This window comes from Cardiocondyla obscurior, linkage group LG18 (assembly GCF_019399895.1).
Source record: "Cardiocondyla obscurior isolate alpha-2009 linkage group LG18, Cobs3.1, whole genome shotgun sequence".
Lineage (NCBI taxonomy): Eukaryota > Metazoa > Arthropoda > Insecta > Hymenoptera > Formicidae > Cardiocondyla > Cardiocondyla obscurior.
The window spans coordinates 4513704-4537594 of NC_091881.1; the positions used below are offsets into that span (position 1 = coordinate 4513704).

Consider the following 23891-nt stretch of genomic DNA (forward strand, 5'->3'; position numbering starts at 1 on the left):
TGTATGTGCATGTGCATATAATGTATGTGCAGGTAACTTAATACTAAATATTATACACTAATAATGTATTCAATAATTCTTTAATAAATATAGAAGTTATTAATGTAAATGTAAATTACATATTGTGTGGCAGCATTAGAAAAAAAAAACCTTTAATTACAAAAAGTGGTTCTTAAAATTAGGATTATCCTATTCATCTCCACGAATTGCTCTATATTTGGCCAGTTCATTCGGAAAAACTCGGTTCAACTCTACCAGCATGTTAGCCTTAAATTTTCTATATGCATCAATTTTTCCTTTCACTTGTTCATTCTTTGTCAGAGCTTTCTCTATACAGTCTTTCGTATATAATTGAGGATTTCTCCCTTGGTCAATGTAACTAAAATAAGTATTTTATAATAACAGTTTATCAACTAAACGTGAAATGATTATAACATCATCTTTGTCAGACTTACTCGAATACCTCGAGTGGCACATGGACGTCTTGCACTTGAGATTTTAGCTTGTCAATTTCCTGCAAGCCATTGACTAAGCCTTGACTATAAGAAAAAAAAAATCTTAATAAGTAAATATAGTCTATAGCACAGAGAAAAATAATGTCTGTATGTACTCTCAACAATGTATTTTAAAAAGCGAGGTTAATCTAAAAAAATAATACTTTTAAATACACATACGTGACGTACGAATGTTGCGCGTATACTCACATCTTTTGATTCAATACGTTTTGTCCCTGAGGTTGAAAATCGCTTACTATAATACGAATTTGCCGGACATTCTCGATGAAAAGCTCTAATTGAGCCTCCAGGTTCTCTAAGGCAGATGCCATTTTTGTATACAACGAGTCTGTGTCAGTCAGAACTCAGAAGTCAGATCAGTCCTCCTCAGTTAAATTGGCTGCCCTGGTCAGGCTGGCTCTGGTACATCGCAATGGTCGCAATGGCGTTGAAGATGTCATGGCTGATCGTTATGTGAGTGACTCTAGTTAGGTTATGTTAAATTTTATTCTTTGACGTGCAAGTATGAGATAAACGAGTGCGGTTAAACTGCATATTTGTATATAGCACGATCCGAGGGATACGTTATCTTACGTAAATCTTGCGAAGTTTATAGTACCTTTGTTACGAACGGATTAAAAGTACAAGTGGATCGAAAAGCCTTCGTTGAAACGATTAAATTGATTATTTCGCAAGAACGTATGACCAAGGCCAAGAGACTGTTTTTACTCGAATAATAAGGTATTCATTAATATTCGACATCTTATGATAATTAATTTGATTGCCCAAATTTGAAGTTATATGGTGTGTGTGGTGCATGTGGGTGTAAATACATATTATATACATTTATGTATATACATATGTATATACACGTTTGTACGTATGTAAGTGTGCAGCTAGAAATGGTCAGAATGTCATAATGTTCGTATTACAATGAGAATTAATTATTCATATATATTTATATATACTTATTTATTGCTTGCTACTTGTTTAGATATTTTTATTAATAGTGAACAGCTGGTAAAATAAATGTTTGTCACATAGGTATTTTTCACTTGATCAATCAAATCAACATTAAAATTATCAAACTCTATATGACAATCATGAAAATTTAGGGTACCAGAATTGATAATTTAACAGTACCTTAACAGTGCTTGAAAGATAAATACAAAGTTACTGGGCTGCATAGCCATATATCTTATTGGATATAATACTTCAGCAAAATAAAGGAACAAAATATATTTTGGTAAGAAAACTTAAACATATTAATTAAAAAAATGTATTCTCCTATTTTTTATTTTTTTATGTTGTTTTATAATTATTCCAGAAATTGTTTTAATTCTAAAGGAATTAATAAATATTTAACATTGTGTTATAGTTAAAAATTTTATTAATAATGTAATAAATTATTTTAATGATAAAAATTTAAATTACTTTTAATATACTTATGTCAGTATTGTATAACTGAAAAAAAGAATAATTCTACACTAAAAATTAATTAATTAAAATAATAAGAAAAAAATTAAAAACCATTTTAATTTATTTTTTCATGTAGAAGAAAATTTTTTTATTTGCTTTATTGTTTTAAATTTAATTTTTACGATTATTTTTACAGTATTATTTAAATTTATATTATGTTCTCTAACAAAAGTACTTTTGAATTATTTAACAAATTTGTGAAATTGTGTAAATTTTTATATTAATTAATTTTTACTTTTATTTAAAATTTATTTAAATAAATAATATATTTAAATTTTATTCCATGCTTAATATTACTATCAGTTTTCAATTTAACGTCAATCATTTACGAAATTAAAATATATATACGGTCTAATTTTGCTATCAAGTTGATATTGCGCAATATTCTCTGACGAACATAAACGCTTCCCCGAAGTGTTCGCCGATTGGTGAAAATAGAGTGTCATAGAAGTAGCTCGGATAATATAAGAGCGCGTCAAATTTTCAGACTGTATTCCACGAAATAGACGTCACCGTACAGTACCGTCGTTATCGTCCGTCTCACCGATGTTTGCTAAAAATGTTTTTCTACGAACTTCTGTTTCGATATACGAGGCCGAAATCTTTTAATAGAATCTTTCTACATTTTATAATTAAAAATATATTTTTCTTTAAATAAGTTTATAAAATAATATTTTATACTTATCAAAAGACATATCTAAACTAGATTTAAATGTTTTATTTTTAAAATATATATGTTAGAAAGAACCGATTTACGATTAAATATTTTTTTTATTTAATTAACTTTGAAACACTTTTATTCTTCAAATAAGTACATACGTTTATACAATCATACGAGACCTTTTTAAAATTTCTATACATTTTTCTGTACATTTCATATATGCTACTTATGCTAATATTTGTTATATTATTTTAGATTGTACTATGTTGATTGTGACAAATTCAATTACGAGAATATATACATGATGTTGAAAGTGATGTGTCCAGAATGTCACCATCGCTTTCCAGTATTGGGATGTTGTTTAAAATGGAATGACGAATTAAATCAAAAGAAAATGAAAGAGGATGAGAAAGAAAAGAAACACAAAGAGGAAGAAAAAGAAAAGGAAGAGGAAGAAGAGTACGAAGATAATGAGGAAGAGGAGGAAGAAGCGGAGGAGGAAGAGGAAGACAAAAAAGAAAAAGAAAAGAAACAACAAGTAAAAATGGTTCCTAATATTATAGGTTCGACAGCAACATATTATGTTAATAGTATCCCAATGTCGTGTGGGTATACGAGTGGCAGTAGTTGCTTTATAAAGCCATCTACAAATATTCGCGAATCCACTATTTTTCAGCGATTAAATGATCAAGATTCTTTTATTATGGTAACAGACAATTTTAATTATGATGTGACTCCTTCGGAACAATATATCGCGACTACATGTGACCTAACTGGCGGTAACGTTACAATTGCTACACCCGATATACAATCGAGTGATTACTGTGTACAAAATACGGAATCAGATATTCAAGTACAAGCTTCGCAAATAAAAATTCAACCAAAGCTTACAGGCGGCGGTTGCCTTGTGCAAAAGAAATTGTCAACTGAAAATGAAAGATTAATGATGTCAAAACACTCGAAAAATTTTACATTTTTTAATAATAATGCTTGTCAGACATTTGTTACGCCTTTCAATAAATGTACAAAATTGCCTGAGGATATAAAGATATCTGGAACAATAAAGGATGACCAAAATAACGAAATAAGTGTTGAATCAAGGCAGCAAAAAATCAAAACGAGTACCTGCTGTAATTGCAAAAGTACATTTCAGCAAAATCATTGTCAGAATCATAGACGACTGTTTGATACATCTCTTACTGATAATCGTGACTCGTTACTATTGGAGCCTATTAGTAATAGCGTACAGGTCCGAGTAAATGCTACTGTCCAGTTACCTGCAAATCTGGGTCACTGCACAGTTAATATTACAGCAACAACGACGACACCGCCGAAACAAGTCATGGCGATGAAATTGCCAGATCATGGTAGAAATAACTTTCACGGAGGTGGTATTGTACAACCAAACGAATTAGACTGCACAACGGTGAATCAAATCGTTGCAGTTGGCAATAGTAAAGATTGTAATAATGTTGAACAAAGAAGCGAAGCGCCAACGATTCCAACGTCCTGGCTAATGCCGACTTCATGGGGCTTAGATTCAGATGTGAACAGATTACGCGACATAAAAAGATTGTTGCAGATTTGTGGTTGGTATCATGAAGGCATTAGTTGGCAGCAGAGTGAAAATCTTTTGAAAGACGCGTCTATCGGTCGATGGTTAATGAGAGATAGTTCAGATAGTAGATACACTTTCGCGATATCTGTAAAAACATCGAGAGGTCCTGCTTCTATTAGAGTACACTATTTTCTCGAACAATTTCGGCTCGATGCAGCACCGAAATTAGCATTGGCGATGCCTTTTTTTGATTGTCCAATTAAAATGTTAGAATACTACATCGAATATTCAAAAAGAATGGATGAGCATCGTAGAGAAGTGTGGGTCGATTTTAGTGGACAATTATACAGCCAAATCTATTTGACCAAGCCTCTTGTAAAGGAAGTTCGATCGTTATCACATTTAGCTAGACTTGCTGTGAATCGAAGCAAGTTGCCTATTGAACATTTGCCACTGTTAATTAAAAATTATATCAAGGAATATCCATATACGCTTTGACTATATAATCACATCACACAATACGGTTTAGCTTCCGGTACAAGGTATTTTAAACAAAGTTTTAAAGTCGAAAACTGTTGTTAAATTATAAGAGTCTATTTTTCAAAATGACTCTTTGTCTCGGATTCTTATAATCTATTTAGTTTTCAGTTTTAAAACTTTGTTTAAAGCATTCTGTATATGAATTTGCAATATATATCTATATATATGTATAAGCAAAAATTTATTTTTATATACCATAGTACGGATTTCTCCCTCCGATGAATTATTTTTCGATTATACTTTCATCTGCACTATATGCAAATATTGCGCAAATGCAAATAAAATTGTGGTTTGTGAATAATTATACAAAAAAAGAAAAGAATACAGACAAGTATGTGCGTGCGCGTCTATTAAATAATAATTTGTATATATGCGTGTATAATAAATAAGTTTTATTAAATATGATAGAATTTATTATATATATAGAGAACAATTCTATTGTATATAACAATAATAGATTTTATTGTAATAGTTACTTATATTATTATCACGCATACTTAGTTTAAATAATTTAAATATATTAAACTGAAAGTTTCACTAATGTTTTATTCATTCAGATAAAATATTTTTGCATAATAAATCATGCTTAGATTCTTAGACATTGTAATACTGTATGTTAATGAAAGTATACTATACTTAATAACTTTATACTGTTGTATTTGTACTATATACTACAAAATTTGCATCATAATGATTTGACATTAATTTTCTAAGATAGAAATTAATATTTTTTTTAATCTATTGAATTTTTGAATAAGTTTTAAATATACACATTTAAACATTTAAACATTAATTTTCTTTTCGATAAACAGAAAAATAATATATAGTGAAGTAATCTCTTATAAGTTATATACATATACATATATGTAAAATACTCTTAAAAATATTGCTATATTAGCAAAAAATACAACACTAATTCACACTTTTAAATTGTTATTTGTAACAGTTACTTTTTAAACTATCAGAATAAATAATTAACTTTTGTTCTCTTATATTTTATTCTATTTTTAATTTATAAGTCGGTTTTACTAAAAACATAAACGTCATCATGTTTGTGAATATGTACTTTTTTCCAAACGGACAATAATAAATTATTGCAATGTGAGTTACTTGCAAACGTCAATTTTTACCTTTTATATTATTAAAGCGAAAGTTAATCCAAAATAAAAGAGTGAATTTTGTTGTGATTTAATTTTGTTAAATTTATTTTCTATTTATTTTGTAGTATTTTTTTTTATTTTACTTTATTTTATTTTTAATTTATTGTATTTTAACTTTCTTTGTTTTATTTTAATTTAATTTTGCCGTATTCTATCTTATTTAACTTTATTCTATTTTAATATGTTTAACGTTCTTCATCCCAGCGTTTTGCGGCACTGAATCGTCCGAAAACTGTCAGAAAAGTATCATGAAGTGTTAGGAACATAGAAAGGGTAAAGCGGTGTCTACAATGAGATCTTACTACACTCGTCGTAAACGCCGCTTAAGTTGGTGTCATGGCGAAAGCTACTTTCCGTCAATTTCACTCGCTCGTGATTGGCCCATATTGACCAACCAAATAATTTCTTTTTTTAATTTCTATTTTCTGATTGATTAATATGGACGAATCACGAGCGACTTTTAGCGGAAACCGGCTCTCGCCGTGCCACTAACTTACTCCTCCTATACTCCTAATAATTCCTGATACTTTTTCGACGATTCCAGACGGTTCAGCGCCGCGAAACCCCGGAGTTGACAGATTTGTCAGTTGATTTATACTTCATTTTTCGGTCATTTAAATGGGTATATAATTAAATTACCGCAATTGTTTAATTATAATCGAGGATGAAATAGTATTTATTCTATTGTTAATGTATTTTTCAATATTTTTAGAGGACTAGAGGACCAGAAAAAGTTAATTTAACAATATACAGAAATAATAATCTGATTCCTAACGGCGCTGATTAGGTTAGTAAAATAAATTGTACAAATCTTTTTTTTTATTATTCATATTTATTACTCAATCATCACGTACATTTTACGTACAGCCAATCTCGACGGAAAAGTTGTAACTTACATTTATGAAAAAAATAGAAATGGAAAAACACAATTAAAATTCCATTAGAAGATGATATAACAAGTATGTCAATAATAATTCTTTTGGATTCTGATGAAAAAAAATTCAAAACTTTCATATTATTCTAATTGCATTTATGATACAAAAATTATTCGGTATACAAATTAACTTTTGTGAGTCAAAAATATTTTACAGTGTCAGCGTTATGGGAAATTGTACATTACACTTATAAAAATAATAACGATATTATAATATAAAATAATATCATGTAAAAACATATAAAATAATATTAATACGAAAAGATTCGCGTAAATCGTTTGTAATATGTTTAATAACTAATTCTTACATATTAATTATCTATATACGATTCTATGCGGTACTAATACAGAACAGTACTTCGATGATATTATTGAAATATCACGATAACTTTGTGGCTTATAAATATCAAGCTATAACATAAAACACAAAAAGCAAAAAAAGCTAGTGTATTTATTTATGCCGACTCATAGGTATATGTATATGCTATGAAAGCTAAATAATTATGTCACAATACATCTGCCAAGATATTATAAAGATATATGTATGTACAATATAATCTACTTGAACAGGTACGCTGTAACGATACTTTTTACCACTTTTTATAAGTCAAAAATTATAATTACATTGAGTCAGTGTTCCAAATTTTTTCCACAATAATTTTATAACTTTTTTTCTTTTAAATGCAAAAAAAAAGACGTTAAAAAGTAAGTAATTCTATAAGTTCACATTTTTATTGCGCATGTATCGATTATTCATTCATTAATACATGACATAGAAGAATAAAGTTAATTTTACATTCAATACGAATATTTGACTACGAATATTTCAATTTCTTTGATAAATTAAGAAATATGTAATTTCTTTCGTGTCATAACTACTTATAAAGTTAAGATCTTATTTATAAGTTAAATAAGTAATTATTTATAAATGTTTTACATTAATAGATAAAATAATTGCTAAAACACTTTTTCATAATTTTTTACATTTAGACAACTTGAGCGAAATTTTATTTTTTTTTGCAACGTTTTGCACTCACGTTTTCGTGAAATATTTAGAATTATGAGAATATAATTATAGAAACACTTTTCTCGCTCGCGAAATAAAGTTTGATTATTCGAATTCTGATTAATGAGATTCATTCCTAATAATTGTCCCCTTTATCATCGAATGGGGTCTTCACGAAGTATGTGGTAAGAGTTCCTTTGCCCTTCACATACGTCGGTCCTCGACAAGCGAGTTCATACCCGGCATCGATGAGAATCTTGGCAGTGTCCTCGGTGACTTGAAGCTTGCCCATCTCTCCACAACTATCCATTCTGGAAGCCACATTTACCGTATTTCCCCAAATGTCATACTGCGGTTTCTGAGCACCTACAACGCCCGCTATCACTGGACCGTGATTTAAGCCTTGAATAAAAACATTTAATTGCTCATTTGTTTCACATAACTACAAAATAATTGATAAGTATTAATATACATGTACGCTGAAAGACAGACATGGCGACGGCAGCTAACGAACGTGACTTTAGTGTCGTGTGCGTCGAGTTTCACATGTACCGCATGTATATACCGCGCCGGCCGGTTTGCCGATGACCGATTTCTCCCCGTTCTCTCATCCCCTGCCTCTAGGATTACGTACGCTAGCCGCTGTCGCCACAGAACACGTCATATCTGTCCTTCGGTGTACGTAATTTATTATTTAAAACATCTAAATTCTATTAAAAATGTTTAAATACAAAAAGAATATTCGTTATTACATAAAAATTTTTAATACTTACCAATTCTTAATTTAAATCGTTGAAAAGAATCCCTATTGATCTGGTCTAAAATAGTCATAAGCGCGATGGCAAACTCGACGAGCACAATTACATTATGATCTTGTTGTTTCAATAGGTCCTGTATAATACAGATAATTAGTATTATTTTTTGCGTTAGAAAAAAAAAAAGAATACATTTTTTAACGCATTTTTTAACTTCCTTATTTAGTCTGTGATATTATTTGATGCAAGATTATAAGATTGCATTATAAAAAGATTTCTCAAAAAGTCAGATAGTTACAAATTTTTAACTTTAAACTCTAAAGGCAAAATAATAATTTGTAATTTTACCTTACTATTACCATCTTCCTTTCCCGGACTCAGACCGGACGCTAACATATAAGTACTACCTATCGTCTTGATTTTTTCAATCCCCGAAAACTTCGGTTTGAGTAAAAGTTTGTCGAAGTCACAAATAATTTCATTAAGTAGACGCAGACATTCAAGACCTTGCTTATTTATGTCGGTTTCGTCATAAAATTCTTTGTAATTCGGAATCGACGCAAACATTACAGCAATACTGCTGTATCTCTCGTGATAGAGCTCCTGTTAAAAATTAATAATTATCATTTATTTCAACGTTATTTGATGATATTGTTAAACAGAAATGCAGTTAAACAATTTTTAAAATTAAAAGGTTTTAAAAATTGACCTGCATAGCTCTTGTAGCCAAGAAGTGATCAGCTACATGCGCTGGAAGAATATTCTCCAAGAGAATCTTATTGATGCCTCTCATAGTTTCCACCTCATCCTGCTCGACCATTAGCTTGCTCTTCCAAAGAATATCCATTCTAGATGTATATTCCACTTGTCTGTCAAGAATGTGAAGTATCAGACTGACGAGAACCAATAAATATCCCTCTTGCATGAGATAATGCACGCCGTAAAATCTGCAAAAATGTGACTCGTAAAATTTTCCACAATGTTTGCAATTTATAATATGTATTAACCGATTTTTAGAACACCTCACTTACGTAGCGTTAGATTTCTCATAATACAGTTGGATTATCGGTGCTTGAGAAAAAACTGCGAGTATTATACCAACAGATACAAGCATTACGCTTAGCTTCAGCAAAAAATCGACTCTCAAATGTGTCCATCCAACTATTAACGCTATCACTGGGGAATATATATATACCTGAAAATATTTATTAAATTAATTATTTATTGAAAGCGATTGTGATAAGCATGTAAACATATAAAGTTACTTTAATGAAATTTTATAAAAATAAGTATAACAAATAATGGTTTTTAAAATTTTCAACTAGTAAATAATATAAAAAGAATTTAAAATGCGTGTAAAACAATGTTAATAAGTATTCTTTAAAAGATGTGAATAAATGTAGTTCATCTTAAATATAGTATATTAAATGTACATCTCTAGATATCCGAGTTTTAACATTAATATTATCAAATTTTAAAATTTAATATAAGTATTTAGATTTTCAGTGTAATAGTAATTTTTTTCTGCAAAAACAAGTATTTGTCGAACGTATTTTTTCATAGTATATATATATATATTTTTTTTTTTCTTATAAAATAACATAAAAAATAATTTTGAATATACGCACTGGTACAATATCATATCCGGCAATGCGATCAACTTCGATCAGACTAATAACTGATGACGTGATAGCTAATAGTGCCGTTATCAAATACACAGTTATTCTGATACCGCGGCTAAGTGCAATTTGATTCGTTGTTTCATCAGTATTTTCAGAATCAGCTTTTCCACTGAACCAAGAAATTGTAGCAAATATAATTAGAGATGTTAAACCAGCTGCGAAGCAACCGTAAACTATAATGCTGCTGTGGAAATAAAAAACAAAATTAATTTTTAAATTGTAGAGTACAAATATTATTTTTATTTGCTTACATATCATTACATTCAACAAGTTTAATAATTGAAAAAATTGATAAAACTTTTCATTAATTTAAATTTGTTTCGAAGCAATAAGTAAAAAAGTTACATTATTAAATAAATACTAATCAAACATAATAATTTTATTTTATAATTATTTAAAAATAAAAATGTTACACAATTCATAATTTTATTTATTAAAATAAATATAGATATTTATTTTATAAATTATAACATTAAGGTAAAACAATAGCTTTATGTAAAAAAAAGTAAAAAAAAAAAAAGAGAGAGAGGAAGAACTTAAATATTAAATATTCGATTATATTGTAATTTACCTTGGTAGATAAATGACTTGGATGCAGAACATCATAATATAAATCACATTGGAGGCCACAACGTACCAAAAATATTGCTCATCTCTTTGCTCTCGATACAGTTGCTCTTGGTTCTTATCCTTGAACCAATAAGTAAAAGGCGAAATTTCTTCACTTCCGCCGCACCAGTGTCTAATATTATACATAAAAACCAGACACATTTTTATATTGTAATTTACATATTATACACATAAGAGAGAGAAGAATAATGTAATTATTAATTAATCATTCAGCTATATTTAAACTTAACTCCGTAATATTAACATGAAATAAATAATTTAAATGTTTAATTATTATAATATTAATAAAAAAGTATTATATGAAACTCACTGCGTATCAAAGCAGTTGGCATTGTTTGCCAGTAGATTTGATTCGATCATTGCTATGCTCTATTAAAAATAAAACAAGTGTATTTTTAATTACTTTATTAAAGATATTCATAAAAGTAGATAAATATGCTTACTGTTAGGCCAATATTCTTTGCTAACGTTGCTTCAGCTATATTAGCGAAAGGTTTATCTGCACCCCAACATTCCACATATTTTGTCATTTTACTACTAGGTCTGGATCTATTAAGGAATATCGTATTTAATTATTTATAAGTTATTCATACAATGTAATATATTTTATTTATTAAAATATACCTCGAAGGTATTGGTCCAGGGCCTAGTATACGATTTCCACCATTTTCTATTCCATTTTCTTCTCGATTTTGCTGTAAAAAATCAAAATTAGTAAATTTACATTTAATTTCATTGAGTTATAAGATTTCTATTTAATACGTAATTGTGTATATATTAATCTCTTGTTTCTACTAAAATTTATAATAAGAATATACTTTCTATTTTCGCAAAAAAATCCTCTACAGTATATTTAACTAGAAAACAAAAGATTTAACGAATAAAATTTCAAGCATATCACTGTCACCGTTATCACACACACCTCTTTACACAGAAGATAACATAAATGTTTCTTGATAAAAAATGTTTTAATCAATGAATTTTTTTTTTATTACACGAGAGAATTGAGAATTTTATAAAATTGTGATTTTAGTATTTAAAATAAAAGCAGCATCTTCTAAAAACAAGATGTAAATAAGTACACGGAAGAAAAAGAGCGATTTAGCGAGCTTTTAAGTTTTTAATGAGCTTCTACTAAGATATTTATTGAGGCGATAAACAGGGCATTACGATCTAAACTTTGTTTATACAGAAATAAGGTACGGCTTAATTTACTCGGACTTCCTGTTTCACGAGTGAACTTTATCATCACTTTGTGATAGATTATTTGATAGTACTAACGCGGATCTTGTATTCATTTTCACCAAGAAAGCCATTGCTCATTTGGTTAATTTTTCTTAAAATATTTCAGTACATATTTTAGCAATATTAAATTAATTAAAGAACAGCGTTATTTTTTTTGCGAATTACAAATATTTTTTGGTATTGAATAAATTATTTAACTTTATTATTTATTACGTTGCAAACAAGCGCAAGAGTCACATAACATTTTGAGTAATTTTGTAAAATTAATATGGTTTATATTAATTTCTCGCCAATAAGAAAAACATTTTACAAGGCAATCTAAAAAGTAATTATTCTTTTAAATATAAATTATGTGCTGTTACAATAAATTGCTCTTTAATTCAATTTTCGTTCTCAATCTGTGTAATTAGCACCGATGAAGATAAAGTGTGCGGTGCTATAGCAAATGAGGATAGATCTCATGTCTGTGTTTTCCCTTCGGCAATGTCGTAAAGTGAAAAATTAAACAGCACGAGTTTAAGCAATACTCCTTTAATTATGATATAATTAAGAATCAAAATAGATAACAAGTGGAAATTGAAATTTTTGCGAAACCACTTTAAGCGGCGAATATTCAATGAACTTTTACGTACCTTGGGCGGCACGATAAGAAAAGTTTCTATTTTATGCTGAGCAAGATAACTCTCTCGAGATCCTCCGTCGCCTGGCTCAACCTCGAACCGATCACCAAGTTGCAATAGAGTAGCTTTCGTGATATGAACCCTCCTTAAAATTGAAAAGAATATTAATCGAGAAGAATAATTTAGCATTGTAAAAAAGAACGATCATTAATGTCTCTCGTGTCAAAATGTATTAGAACCGCATTACAATTTTATTTAACGTTGTACGTGAGTAAGAGATTACTTTAGAGTTACGCAAAAGAATTAATAGAAGTAATATTTTTATTTATGCGAACATTTATTAATATTTCGTATAAAACGGGGGAGGAAGGTACTTCGTTTTGCATATAATGCTGCAGTGCATATTGTGGTGTGGTAAAGCCGAAAGCTAATACAATGCCACGAGAGCCATGACAGTGGTGAATTGTCTTACCCTGGTAGACCACCACTCTCCATGTGATTGGCCAAGGTCACGTCGTCGCTCCATACGTCGAATTGCCATTTCCGCAGACCAAGTACTCCGCACAACACGTTCCCTGTGTGAATTCCTATCCTCATGTCGACGTTAAAGCCGGTGGCCTCGCGAACAAACCTACGTGTTACGAGATTCAATTCGAGAATACTCAATTTTAGGACATTTGCCACCCCTATTCTCGCTGCACGGACTGCTAAGCCATTAAACTTAACGATTATCTTGAATTTCGTTTGTTGGGAAACAGAGTAAACTCGAAACGTACACGAGACAAGGGTTAAAGAGCTGCAGAACAAATTTACATAAGTTTTTGAATTTTACTAAAGTCTCTTTTATCATCTGCCATGTAATCTTGCGAAAGAAATAATTTTTATTTCTTATTACAATCTTTACAATTAAAATCAATTGTATAAATTATTTATGTATTAGTTAAAGTCGGAACTCTCAAAACTATAAACGGAACCGGCAATAATTGATTGGTCTTTCGATCCGCATTGTTCTGTAATTAATGTCTAACTACTAAGCGTCTATTGTACTAATCCTCTAATCACAGATGAACAGTCCACGTTATCACATTTCGATGCTATCGCCAAAGCGTACGCAAATTCTGTGATTATTAAAGCGCAATAGATGATTAATCAGAATGATGCAAGAATATTATATTTTTTAGTGCATTGAAAATGTAATGTTGCATATTTTGTATAAAAATATCAGTCTTTAACTTTTATTTTAATTTTAAATATTTAGTAAAATTAAAAGTTTTTTTACAATATTTTTTTATCAAGTTTCTGAAATAATTAGTACTATGCAAGTTAGTTTATAATTACAAAAGCTCAGAAAAATATTCTCTTTATCTAATAATTATTTGCGCCGTTATCTGCATTGCAAAAAAATAAAAAAAAAAAGAGCGCTATTAAATAATATATAATATCGCAGCAATTTACGTCCTCTTTTACAAAAAATCTTTCCCTTTTTTTGTATATTCTTTTACCATAAAAGTAATGCAGCAATTATTTTATCTTTTTTTTTGCTCTGTTAAGCTTCAGGCAACAATTTAGAAAAATAGATAGAAAGAAAAGCGCATGTAACTAACGAGCTCTCGTTAGTAACGTAATTTTAGTATTTTATTTGATTCTCACCTGATGGCATCAATCATTTGCAGTCCCATATTTACACAGTTGTAAGCGTGATTTGGACGGGAAACTGGAAGCCCGGAAACGCAATAGTAGCAGTCACCCAAAATTTTTATCCTCATGCATTGATTGTCCTGAAAATCGTAAATAATATATACATAAATATATATATATATATAAATTTTTTTAACCCCTTGTCTTTCGTTAACAATTTAACATTTTGTGTCAAATATCCTAAAGATAACATAAAAATGCAATTTAAATGTTGGATTTCGAGTATGTAATGACTTTGTAATAACTTTGTAATTACATTCTGTTGTAATTACTACTACAACGTCGACAATTTGTTGTTCGCAAATTACAATTTATTGCCGAAACCCGACAGTTACATGAAACTACACGACACGATTTAAGAAATGAGAAGTTACGAGATAAAAGGCTATTGCGGAAAGATTGTGTAGCGTGTGTATCCAAGACTGATATCGATGTCTATGAGTTTGAATTAAGTCGGTAAAATGTTCGAAATTAAATTAAAAAAACAAATGTTATTTCTTTGTTTCGTCGATCAAAAGATTCTAGAAATAATCATTACTGATATGACGCAAACATTGTGAGATTCCTTAAAATGGAATGTGGAATTTATCCGCGGTATAATTCCTATCATCGATCAGCATGCCATTGTAATGTCACCACCATTATTATCACGATATCTAGAAGCTTATGCTCTACTTTTTTTTAACAATTTTAATGACAATTTTACAAGTAGCAAGCGAATAATTACTTTATAAGGAAATTAATTTATTAATATTTAAATTAATTTAAAAAATATAACTCTAAAGTTTTTTTTTAACGTAACAAAATATATTCTTTTTACCAAACATAATTTTAACAGTAGCTTCTGCAAAATAAACCCCTCGCTAGAATCATTTATAAAATCGACAGTTAACATTTAATGTAATTAAACCGTGTATTCTAAATTCGTAGTAAGGAAAAGACTGGTTTGCAAAACGATCACAGCATACGCTAGATCATATTGTACTTGGATTCATGTTGCGCTCCGGTGACGCCATAAAGTCTTCCCAGCAGCTATAAAAGCGAATTATGCGATGCCATAAAGCTGGAGGCCTTAGCGTTTGCAGCTTAGCCCCTAGCGAGCGAAATTTAGCAAGTTCCTGGCTAGCTCACTTCTCTCTTTAAGCAGATGTTCAGCTTTACAAACAATTCCTAAAACTCATGATCAATAATGGTGGTGGCGACAGCAATGTTGCGGCTGCAGAGCGGATGGAAAAATAAAACTCGAGTTTTAAAATCCGTCCGCTTGCGGCCGCACGCTCTGACCCTCTTTTCTCGTCGGAAATTCACAGTATTTAATCATCGATATTAACTTCGGCGAGTACCGAAAGCCAATGTTGTATAACGTGTATGTCAATTTGCTAGCCAATATTTTTTTTATGCATTTTAATGCAACGACACGAAACATAATTTTTTTAAGAATTCGAAAATTAACAAACTCTAGCTCAACATTGTATTCTATTATCATTTTAAAAGCAATTTTCCACGCTAATGTAGCGTGACATGGAATTTCGTGCTGTTTCTTTACTGTAAGGAAAAGAATGTTCACGGCATCCGATTATAAACATAGGATCGCTCAATATTGTCTACCTTGTCTCCCATCGTAAGTTTTTATTGTATTAATTAAGTTTAAAATTAATTTTTTTTCAGTAGTTTACGGAAAAATTGGAAGAATAAATATAAACGGCAGTATAAAATGAGCTATGTTTCTCATCTAGCATTTTTTAAAATTAAAGTCATTTCTTATTGAAATACAAAACTGTTTTTCACCATTATTTTTCCGCGAGCTTCAATTTTGCATACCGATAAACCTCTGATTTTTCATTAAGAGTAAAAAAAGATTTATGTTACGATACTATGAAGATTTTTCCTTCAATTTTTATTTTTATTCTCACATTTCGTTACCTAACACGTTTACTTTACATATTCAATCTTCTATGATAAATGAAATTTTCATGAGATAAAATAATCAATACTATAATGTAAAAAAAAATAAAATAAAAGAGAAGATAGTTGTTAATATGAAAGAAATTGTGCACATTTTGCCAATCAAATATTCGAAAGAAATCTTTTATATTTTTTAACATTTTATCAGTTTGATTGAATGACACTCAATATTCGTTGAAAAAATCGAGCCATTGCATATCACATTTTCGTTTATTATTTTAAAATAAAGTTATTTATTATTTTTATAAAATTTAGTGATTTCTACAAATCCTATTAAATATTTATTGCAAATATTTTGCTTTTTCAAATTTACCTTCTTTTAATTGTACAAGAGTGCGTATATCGTACAAAGACAAAATACATATTTTTATAAAAATTTAGTTATACTGGGCTGCAAAACCAGAATTTATTTAGTCAACGAAAAACTCTGATTTAAAAGTATATTGATTGGCTGAAATTTAATTTGTGCGTTACTAAAATGATTGTATATGAACCGTTAAACGAAAATGAATACGCACAAACATAAATCATAAATATTCTGCAAATAAATCCTAAATAATATTCTAAACTGCAACATTTAACATGTTGCAGTTTTCCTCGATTTTAAATTAAAATCTCTAACAATTATTGAATAGTGAAATTAAGAGAATTTCTTTTTAATTAGAATAAAAATATTTTCCTTCGTATTAAAAGTCCGATAAAATTAGTTATACTAAATTTCAAAAAAATACTTGCATATTTTTTAAAACAATGTTTATTGTATGAATTTTAATAAACTTTAGGATTTAAAGTGCTTCAATATTATTCTCGTACAAATTGAAGGTACACTTTCAATGTCCCTCTTTGCACAAGTGATAGGAGATCATATTTTCTGGGTGTTGGTAAAGGGTAAAAGGTTTCAGACATTTTATTCACCTCGCACTAATGGATCCATAGTCGACCTTAGGTTAGACGACAATATTGACGATAATATACGTAGCAAGAAATTTAGTTTTGCAAGTCACCATGTATTCTTTCCTTTTATCGGATTATTTACTTCACGTATGTGTAAGCGTATGTGTGAGCGCGTGTGTTTGAAATTAATGCCAAAAAAAAAGTTAAGCAATATGGATTTATTATAAAAAATTTTAATGTTTGATTAGGCTTATTAAACAAAATTTAGTAACATTAAAATTTTTTACAATAAATATTCAGAGCATTTTTTTATAGAAACGACTTCGAACATTCATTGCTTCTCTGCCATTCAAAAAAAAAATTTAATTAAGTAAGAAAGTTAATTTTTTTTTAACACATTCGATATTTAATTAAAAATAAATCAAACTTAACTTTGATGTTTTCCTTTACCTGCGCTATTTGATCGAATCTGCCAAAGAGCTCGTTCAGCGTCTTCACAAGATCCGAAGCTGAGAGCTGTTCCGATAGTGGCGTGAAGTTGACAATGTCCGCGTAGAGAATGCTATGCAATCAACAAAGATATATTGTTTTTAAAAATAAAATTTTATAAAAATTTGTAAAAATAAGATTGCAAAATTTATCAGCGAGAACATAAAAAAAAAAAAAAAATTAGTTAAAATATTTTTGTTAAAGAGAATAAATTAATAAACAATTATTTAATTTTGTCAAAAAATTCTATATTAAAAATTAAACTTAGGTATATGTCGAATAATCTTTTAATTTCAAAGATAACATATAAGATGTATTGCGATAAAAAAGGCCATTGAGGAAAAATTCGTCTTTCATAGATCGACGTCTAAAGTGCGCTCGATTGAATTCGAATGCTGCACAATCGAGCGATCATATGATTTAAATTCAGATGCATCGCTAGATCGATGGATAAATAGAGGACGGGAGACCAAAGGCAATGCGACACGTGCAGCGTGCGTTTATTTCAATGCAATCAATATTCCTTGCCATCATCCTCGACCCATATAATCCACGGGAGAACTACGCGCGGGCTTTCTAAATACACTGATTATGACTAAATTATTTCAACATTTGACCTTGTGCAGCGAGTCTTATTTTTATCATTGTCTTTCTTGTTACAAATCAATTCGATTAGACATTTAATATGAACGATACATTGCACAGAAGTGTCTAAGAGTAATTGTGATTTAAATTGATTTTCTGACAAAACAAAAAATTGTTACTCATTGTTTTATAAATAAAAAAAAATATGTTACGTTCATTAATATTTTGCAACAATTATATATAATTGTTGTATATATTGTGTTAATAAGATTATCGTAAAAAAACATGTTTATTACAATTATTCATTAATATGTGCATTATAAATTTTAATATATATATATATAATAAATAAATAAATTACCTCACGTTATTATGCCGTTGTACATACATTTCTTGAAACGTGGTCTGTTTATGCTTATTTGCTTCCTGACAAGCATCTGCCATTTTTAGCATTATACTTCTTTTTACCTATGACAAATTATTATTTCTTTTTATATGGCATTAACGTTATCGTAGTTTTGTAACAATTATATATATATATATATATATATATATATATATCCTAATAACCTATTGTACTGAAAATTTGTATCATAAAGTTAGTGCATCAAGAAATCATTATACCCCATAGTTTTTGATTAGCATATTATCGCGTAAATCACCCTTTCAAAGCTATAAATTATTCATGTCATCGGTGAACATCATCATATGATTTATGTGGTATTTGCATTAGTAGAAAACAATTGGAATTTGAATTGCAATCAATTTTCAATAAACAATGCCTATAGCAAAGATTAATAATAACAGAAATCATATATTGTTCAAATAAAAAATAGATAAAATTTAGTATTATTGCAATAAAAAGAAGCGTCAAGTATTTATAAAAATTAAACAAAAACGTTTTTATTTTCAATATGTAATTTTAAATGTGATTTTCTTCGTTGCATATATTATTTAATGTCATATCCAAATATGTAATTTATTGACAAATTAATTTTTTATAAAGATATAATTAATGGAATCAAAGAAAGCCAGACTGATTGCTTGACCCACGCGTTTTAAAGTAACTAGCAACTGAAAAACCGTGAAAGAAACTTTTGCTATAAATGCTACACGCGATTATTTTCTTCGATTCTCATTTAAAAAAAAAAAAAAAAAAAAAAAGGAAAAGTTACAAAGTTACAAATTTGAGTCCAATTTCATAGGAAACTTTAGTCCGAACCGTTAATTACTTTCTTCAGAACTTTAAAAGTTATTCGATTTTTATCGCAGTATATTTCCTAAATCTCTACAATTTTTTAAATATAAGATTAATTCTATAATTAAATATAGCCAAAAGTCGAACACGCATAATATGTAAAAATTTAATTAAACGATTATTGATTGATGAGTAAATGTAATAATGAGAGAAACCTTTTCATTATATGCAGTGAAAAATCCACCTCGGATGCTTCCGTAATGAATTATAACCAGGATTTTAATTAGATTACAAAGAGATTTTTATTGCTTACCTCAGCCGCAATGTAGGCTGGAATAACACTGAGCAATAATTGTTCTTGCTGTTCTCTTTCGCATTCAAGCTTGATTCGCGATTCGATCACCGTCTTTGTGCCAGAAAAAGTTTTGCGATGAGCCATCATTGTTAGAATTCTGTAATACATGCCTGCCAGAATAGCAGCCAGAAGGAATATGATCTCCGCAACAATCTGCGTCCATATGAAAAGAACATATTCGTAAAATACTCGGAGTCTGCGTTTGTAATATCGAAATACATTATTCAGAACTTTTCGCGATTAAAAAATTTTATAAGTTACGAAATTATTTTTCAAAATTTTCTCAATGTTACTTTTATTTAAAATTCATTAATTTCAAATATCGAGTCAATTAGGAGAAGAGTTTAGATTTTAATTATACACATACCTGAATTATGCCATAATAGCTTGTTGAATCGTCAAAAATAAGTCTTCTCGAAATTTGTGCGAGAGCCAAAATGCAACCGATGACGAGTGGTGTTTGCCATTTTATTTTAGGTAAAATAGCAATTATTGATAGGATGCAAGCGAATAAAGGTAATATGCCGTTCAATATTAGAATTCCTAAACCAAGGATAACGGCGGATGTTAAACCAAGTAAAACTCTGGACCGTTTAGAGACCATAGTCGAAGGTAGTTGCGTGAGTATTAAAATTATTAAAGAGAAGGTGAACATGGACGTCAATACCGACACAAAATCAATCACTTTGGATAGATCCTGAAAAATAAATTAGAATTAAATATTAAACATATGTAAAATCAATACATTCATGATATCATTTTTAATAAAAGTGTGTACGAAAACACTACTCTGCATATAAATGTATAAATAAAAATAAAACGTGCTTGATCAACGCCCGCGTTCTGTCAAGCTTTTTCGCGACTACACATACGATACGTTATTTTAAAATTTTTTATCTTAGTAGAATTTTTTCTACGCGTTGAAATAAATTCCTCTCGTCAATGACTGATTCTAGTTTTACGTTATTTTTATCTGAGATCTGAGATAAATCACGTTATTAATTTTCTCGCGTATCTTGCAAATAGTTGGCTCGGAAGGATCAACATTGTCCATTCTCGGATCCAATTCTGGAGCATGACGTTTTATGTATTCTTCGTGAACCTATCGGTTTGAACAGCTTTGCATTGTTGCCTAGGCTTTCCTCACATCTTTGATAGCAATATTAATTCTTGGCTCAGTTAACGCTCTGCGGTTTCAGGACAGGTTTACGAAGAATATATATACGCTGCCAAGAGCCGCCTTGGACCAATATCGATCCATTACAAAGGAGCACTAGATGGAGTTTTAATTGAAAATTAATTACAACTTAGAACATCATCTTGTAACCTCTGCTCTCGAAAGATAAGATAATGCTCCAACTTAAGACAGCTTGAATATCTCACTAATAAGCACTGATTGCTAAAAATAGTTAATAAAGAGAGTAAGATATTTTGGTCACAGTTTAGTGCTTTGAATATGTTTTTCTTTTCTATTTTACATTACAAAATTAAAAAAAAAATGCGAAGGTTTAAAAAAGGACAAAGGAAAAGTTGTTATTCTAAATGTTTTTAAATTTAAACTTTGCTAAATAGGCAAGATTAATATGACAAATCTATATTTTTAAGTAAATTTTTTTTCTTTGTTACACCAATATCTAACTGTCGTTTGATTAATGTGGAAAAGTAATATTTTTTTAATTTAAGTTAAAGAGATTATTAATGACTTACATGATAGTTGGTGATACAAAGTGCTCCTAAAGCTATCAGCGAGGTGATGGCGGCGATACAGAGTGTGCCTGTATAAAGAGAAGCCGTCAGCTTTCCTTCATATTTGTCGCGAAGTTCCTGAAGTTCCTTGACGCCTGCATCATCGCCGGTAGTGTCGTCAAGGCTCTCTGGAAAAAGAATTGTTGTAGACCAACTTTGTCTTTTTCACACTCGTATAAAAATAAATGGAACAGAAAAATATATCCAAAAGAATTTTTTATAGACAGAAAGCAGTTCGAGAAATTCGAAATACTTGATACATCAGTAGTCTTTGCGAAAAGATCTCAGGAAAAAGGTGTTGAGACTTTATAAAAAAAAGAAAAAAAAATAAGCACAAATATAAATAGCCAAATAAATATGTGCGATTTGAAAGTTTCGATATTGTTTAATATTATATTTATTATCTCAATAATATTATAACGTCGGTAGCTTAGATGTATACGGCTTACTTTCAATACGTATACAATGCAGCAATAAATTCAGATACTCTGTTGCAAGCTTAGTCCAACGGGGCATTATTAACGTACGTTTGACTTCTGTTTGAAAAGGGCTTTCATATCGCAATGCGTAGAACTGTAACTAAACACTATATGACGTTGTATTGTGGTGTATTTCTGTCGCAGTAAGGTTTAATTAATAATTTAGTCTGAACACGAACAAAATATCATAGTCATAATGTCCCAGTTAAAGTGCACAGAGTACATATTACTCAACCGTTCAATTATTTCATCAGCATCTTTGATGTTGCTGTCAAAGGCAATAAACTTTACTTAGTTATGCAATAATAATGAAGTTTACATTATAAAGTTTGTCCAGCTAAAAACATTAAAAGTTATATTCTTGTTGCACATCCATAAATGTACCTGTTAAATTTATAACTCTAAAAAAAAAAAGAAAAAGTAACTTGTCACGGTTGTTATAAATAACGCGTTCACTTCTCAACCCTAACTTGGTAACTGTGCATGCTCATTATAATACATTTTAATCTCGGAAACTCAATTCAAAGTATATCTATAATCGTCAAAGTTATAATCCTTCTGTTAACACATAAAATTTCTCGAAGAAACTCGTTTTACTAAAATAAATTAATTTCTTTTTATTTTTTTAAATAAAGATTTGAGCAAGCACATCTGCGTGATTTTTTGATAAATGAATAAACTTAAAATGCGTGCTGTGATCAAATAAAAAAAAAAGAGCTTATCGGTAAAAGATATTTATACTGATAAGCGAAATACTTTAGAAAAATCTACTCCTTCACAAAAAAAAAAATAAAAAAAACTTTATCGTAGCACGCAATTTTATATACTAATAAAAATAAATGTCGACTTAAAAAATAAATTAAATTACTTTATCGTATTTCGCTGAAAATTTTATGTTATTTATTTCCTTGAACTTTACCACGTAAAGACGTGGTAGAAGTAAAACGTGAACGTGAAATATTCTAACATTGTTATTGTGTTACGTTTTAAGCGTAGTTTTATTTCGTTTTTAAGATTAAAAAAAAAATGAGAAGGAAAGGATCTACTAAGCCATCTAAATTATTTTCAAGTTTGTAGCCCTCAAAGCTTTAACATGGTTTCATGATAACACCCCATCGATAATTCGTGTTGATAGAAACTCGATACGTGAATGATATGCGTGAGAAAAGGAAATATTTTTAAAATGTCAAATATTGTCGACATCCTTGCTTATAAAACCGACCGATATCACGAAGTGCTAATAAAATTTACTACGTAACATTAGCATTTAATTTTTATTAAAATACGCAAAGTTAACAGTATTATTATTTTAATACTGTATTATTTTCGTATTATCCATTTTAAGAAGTATCAAGTGTGAGCATTAATTAAACAAATAATTCAGTTAGATATTAATATAATAAAAATGTTCGAGCCGTAGTAAAATTTATTTACTTTAAAATAAATTTCTTTTAATGAATTTTTAATTATAATTGTTCTAACAGTTAAAATAATATTAACGGTGTATCCGACAATTCTAATTACAACAATTACAAACGCTTTATGATGTTCAAAATTCCCAATGCAGCAACAAACGTGTAATCTATGCTCATCATATTATTCCATGTGTCAATTTATGCCAATGTGTACAATGAGAGTTCGTTTCTTGACGCGTGTTGAAATTTTTCATCTTAATGAAGAAATTTTTTAAAGCAAAATAAAATAAGAGTTAAAATTTT

The 23891-nt window shown here is 29.3% G+C and overlaps 3 protein-coding genes across 7 annotated transcripts in view; 1 reads left to right on the top strand and 2 right to left on the bottom strand.

Moving 5' to 3' along the window:
• Positions 1-64: 64 nt before the first annotated feature.
• Positions 65-926, bottom strand: Med10 (mediator complex subunit 10). Its single transcript, XM_070669255.1, has 3 exons — positions 705-926; positions 456-539; positions 65-379 (listed from the first exon to the last, which is right to left on the bottom strand). Exons 1-3 carry the CDS (start codon positions 824-826, stop codon positions 190-192), a joined length of 396 nt encoding a protein of 131 aa, XP_070525356.1. The 5' UTR covers positions 827-926; the 3' UTR covers positions 65-189.
• Positions 927-958: 32 nt separating this feature from the next.
• On the top strand, positions 959-5837 carry LOC139109861 (uncharacterized). Of its 2 annotated transcripts, XM_070669253.1 has the most exons (3): positions 959-1235; positions 1539-1740; positions 2890-5837. In XM_070669253.1, the coding sequence occupies exon 3, from the start codon at positions 2936-2938 to the stop codon at positions 4688-4690; it is 1755 nt and encodes a 584-aa protein (XP_070525354.1). In that variant the 5' UTR covers positions 959-1235; positions 1539-1740; positions 2890-2935; the 3' UTR covers positions 4691-5837. The 2 variants fall into 2 exon arrangements, with proteins under 2 accessions (XP_070525354.1, XP_070525355.1); XM_070669254.1 differs by lacking the exon at positions 959-1235 and having other exon boundaries at positions 1242-1740.
• Positions 5838-6736: 899 nt separating this feature from the next.
• Positions 6737-23891, bottom strand: part of Adcy2 (adenylate cyclase type 2 Ac76E) — a 32819-nt gene continuing 15664 nt past the window's right edge. For 2 of the 4 annotated variants that reach the window (XM_070669244.1, XM_070669247.1), the window contains exons 2-19: positions 21656-21822; positions 20316-20645; positions 19907-20101; positions 18757-18863; positions 17772-17883; positions 14415-14542; positions 13237-13395; positions 12777-12909; positions 11524-11594; positions 11343-11448; positions 11210-11268; positions 10841-11011; positions 10216-10453; positions 9619-9782; positions 9297-9534; positions 8936-9190; positions 8606-8723; positions 6738-8234 (exon numbers count right to left, since the gene is read on the bottom strand). In XM_070669244.1, the coding sequence (XP_070525345.1) occupies positions 7969-8234; positions 8606-8723; positions 8936-9190; positions 9297-9534; positions 9619-9782; positions 10216-10453; positions 10841-11011; positions 11210-11268; positions 11343-11448; positions 11524-11594; positions 12777-12909; positions 13237-13395; positions 14415-14542; positions 17772-17883; positions 18757-18863; positions 19907-20101; positions 20316-20645; positions 21656-21822 (3017 nt within the window). In that variant the 3' untranslated portion in view covers positions 6738-7968. Of the gene's footprint in view, positions 8235-8605; positions 8724-8935; positions 9191-9296; positions 9535-9618; positions 9783-10215; positions 10454-10840; positions 11012-11209; positions 11269-11342; positions 11449-11523; positions 11595-12776; positions 12910-13236; positions 13396-14414; positions 14543-17771; positions 17884-18756; positions 18864-19906; positions 20102-20315; positions 20646-21655; positions 21823-23891 lie in introns of all 4 variants that reach the window. The other 2 variants (XM_070669246.1, XM_070669245.1) reach the window with 2 other exon arrangements.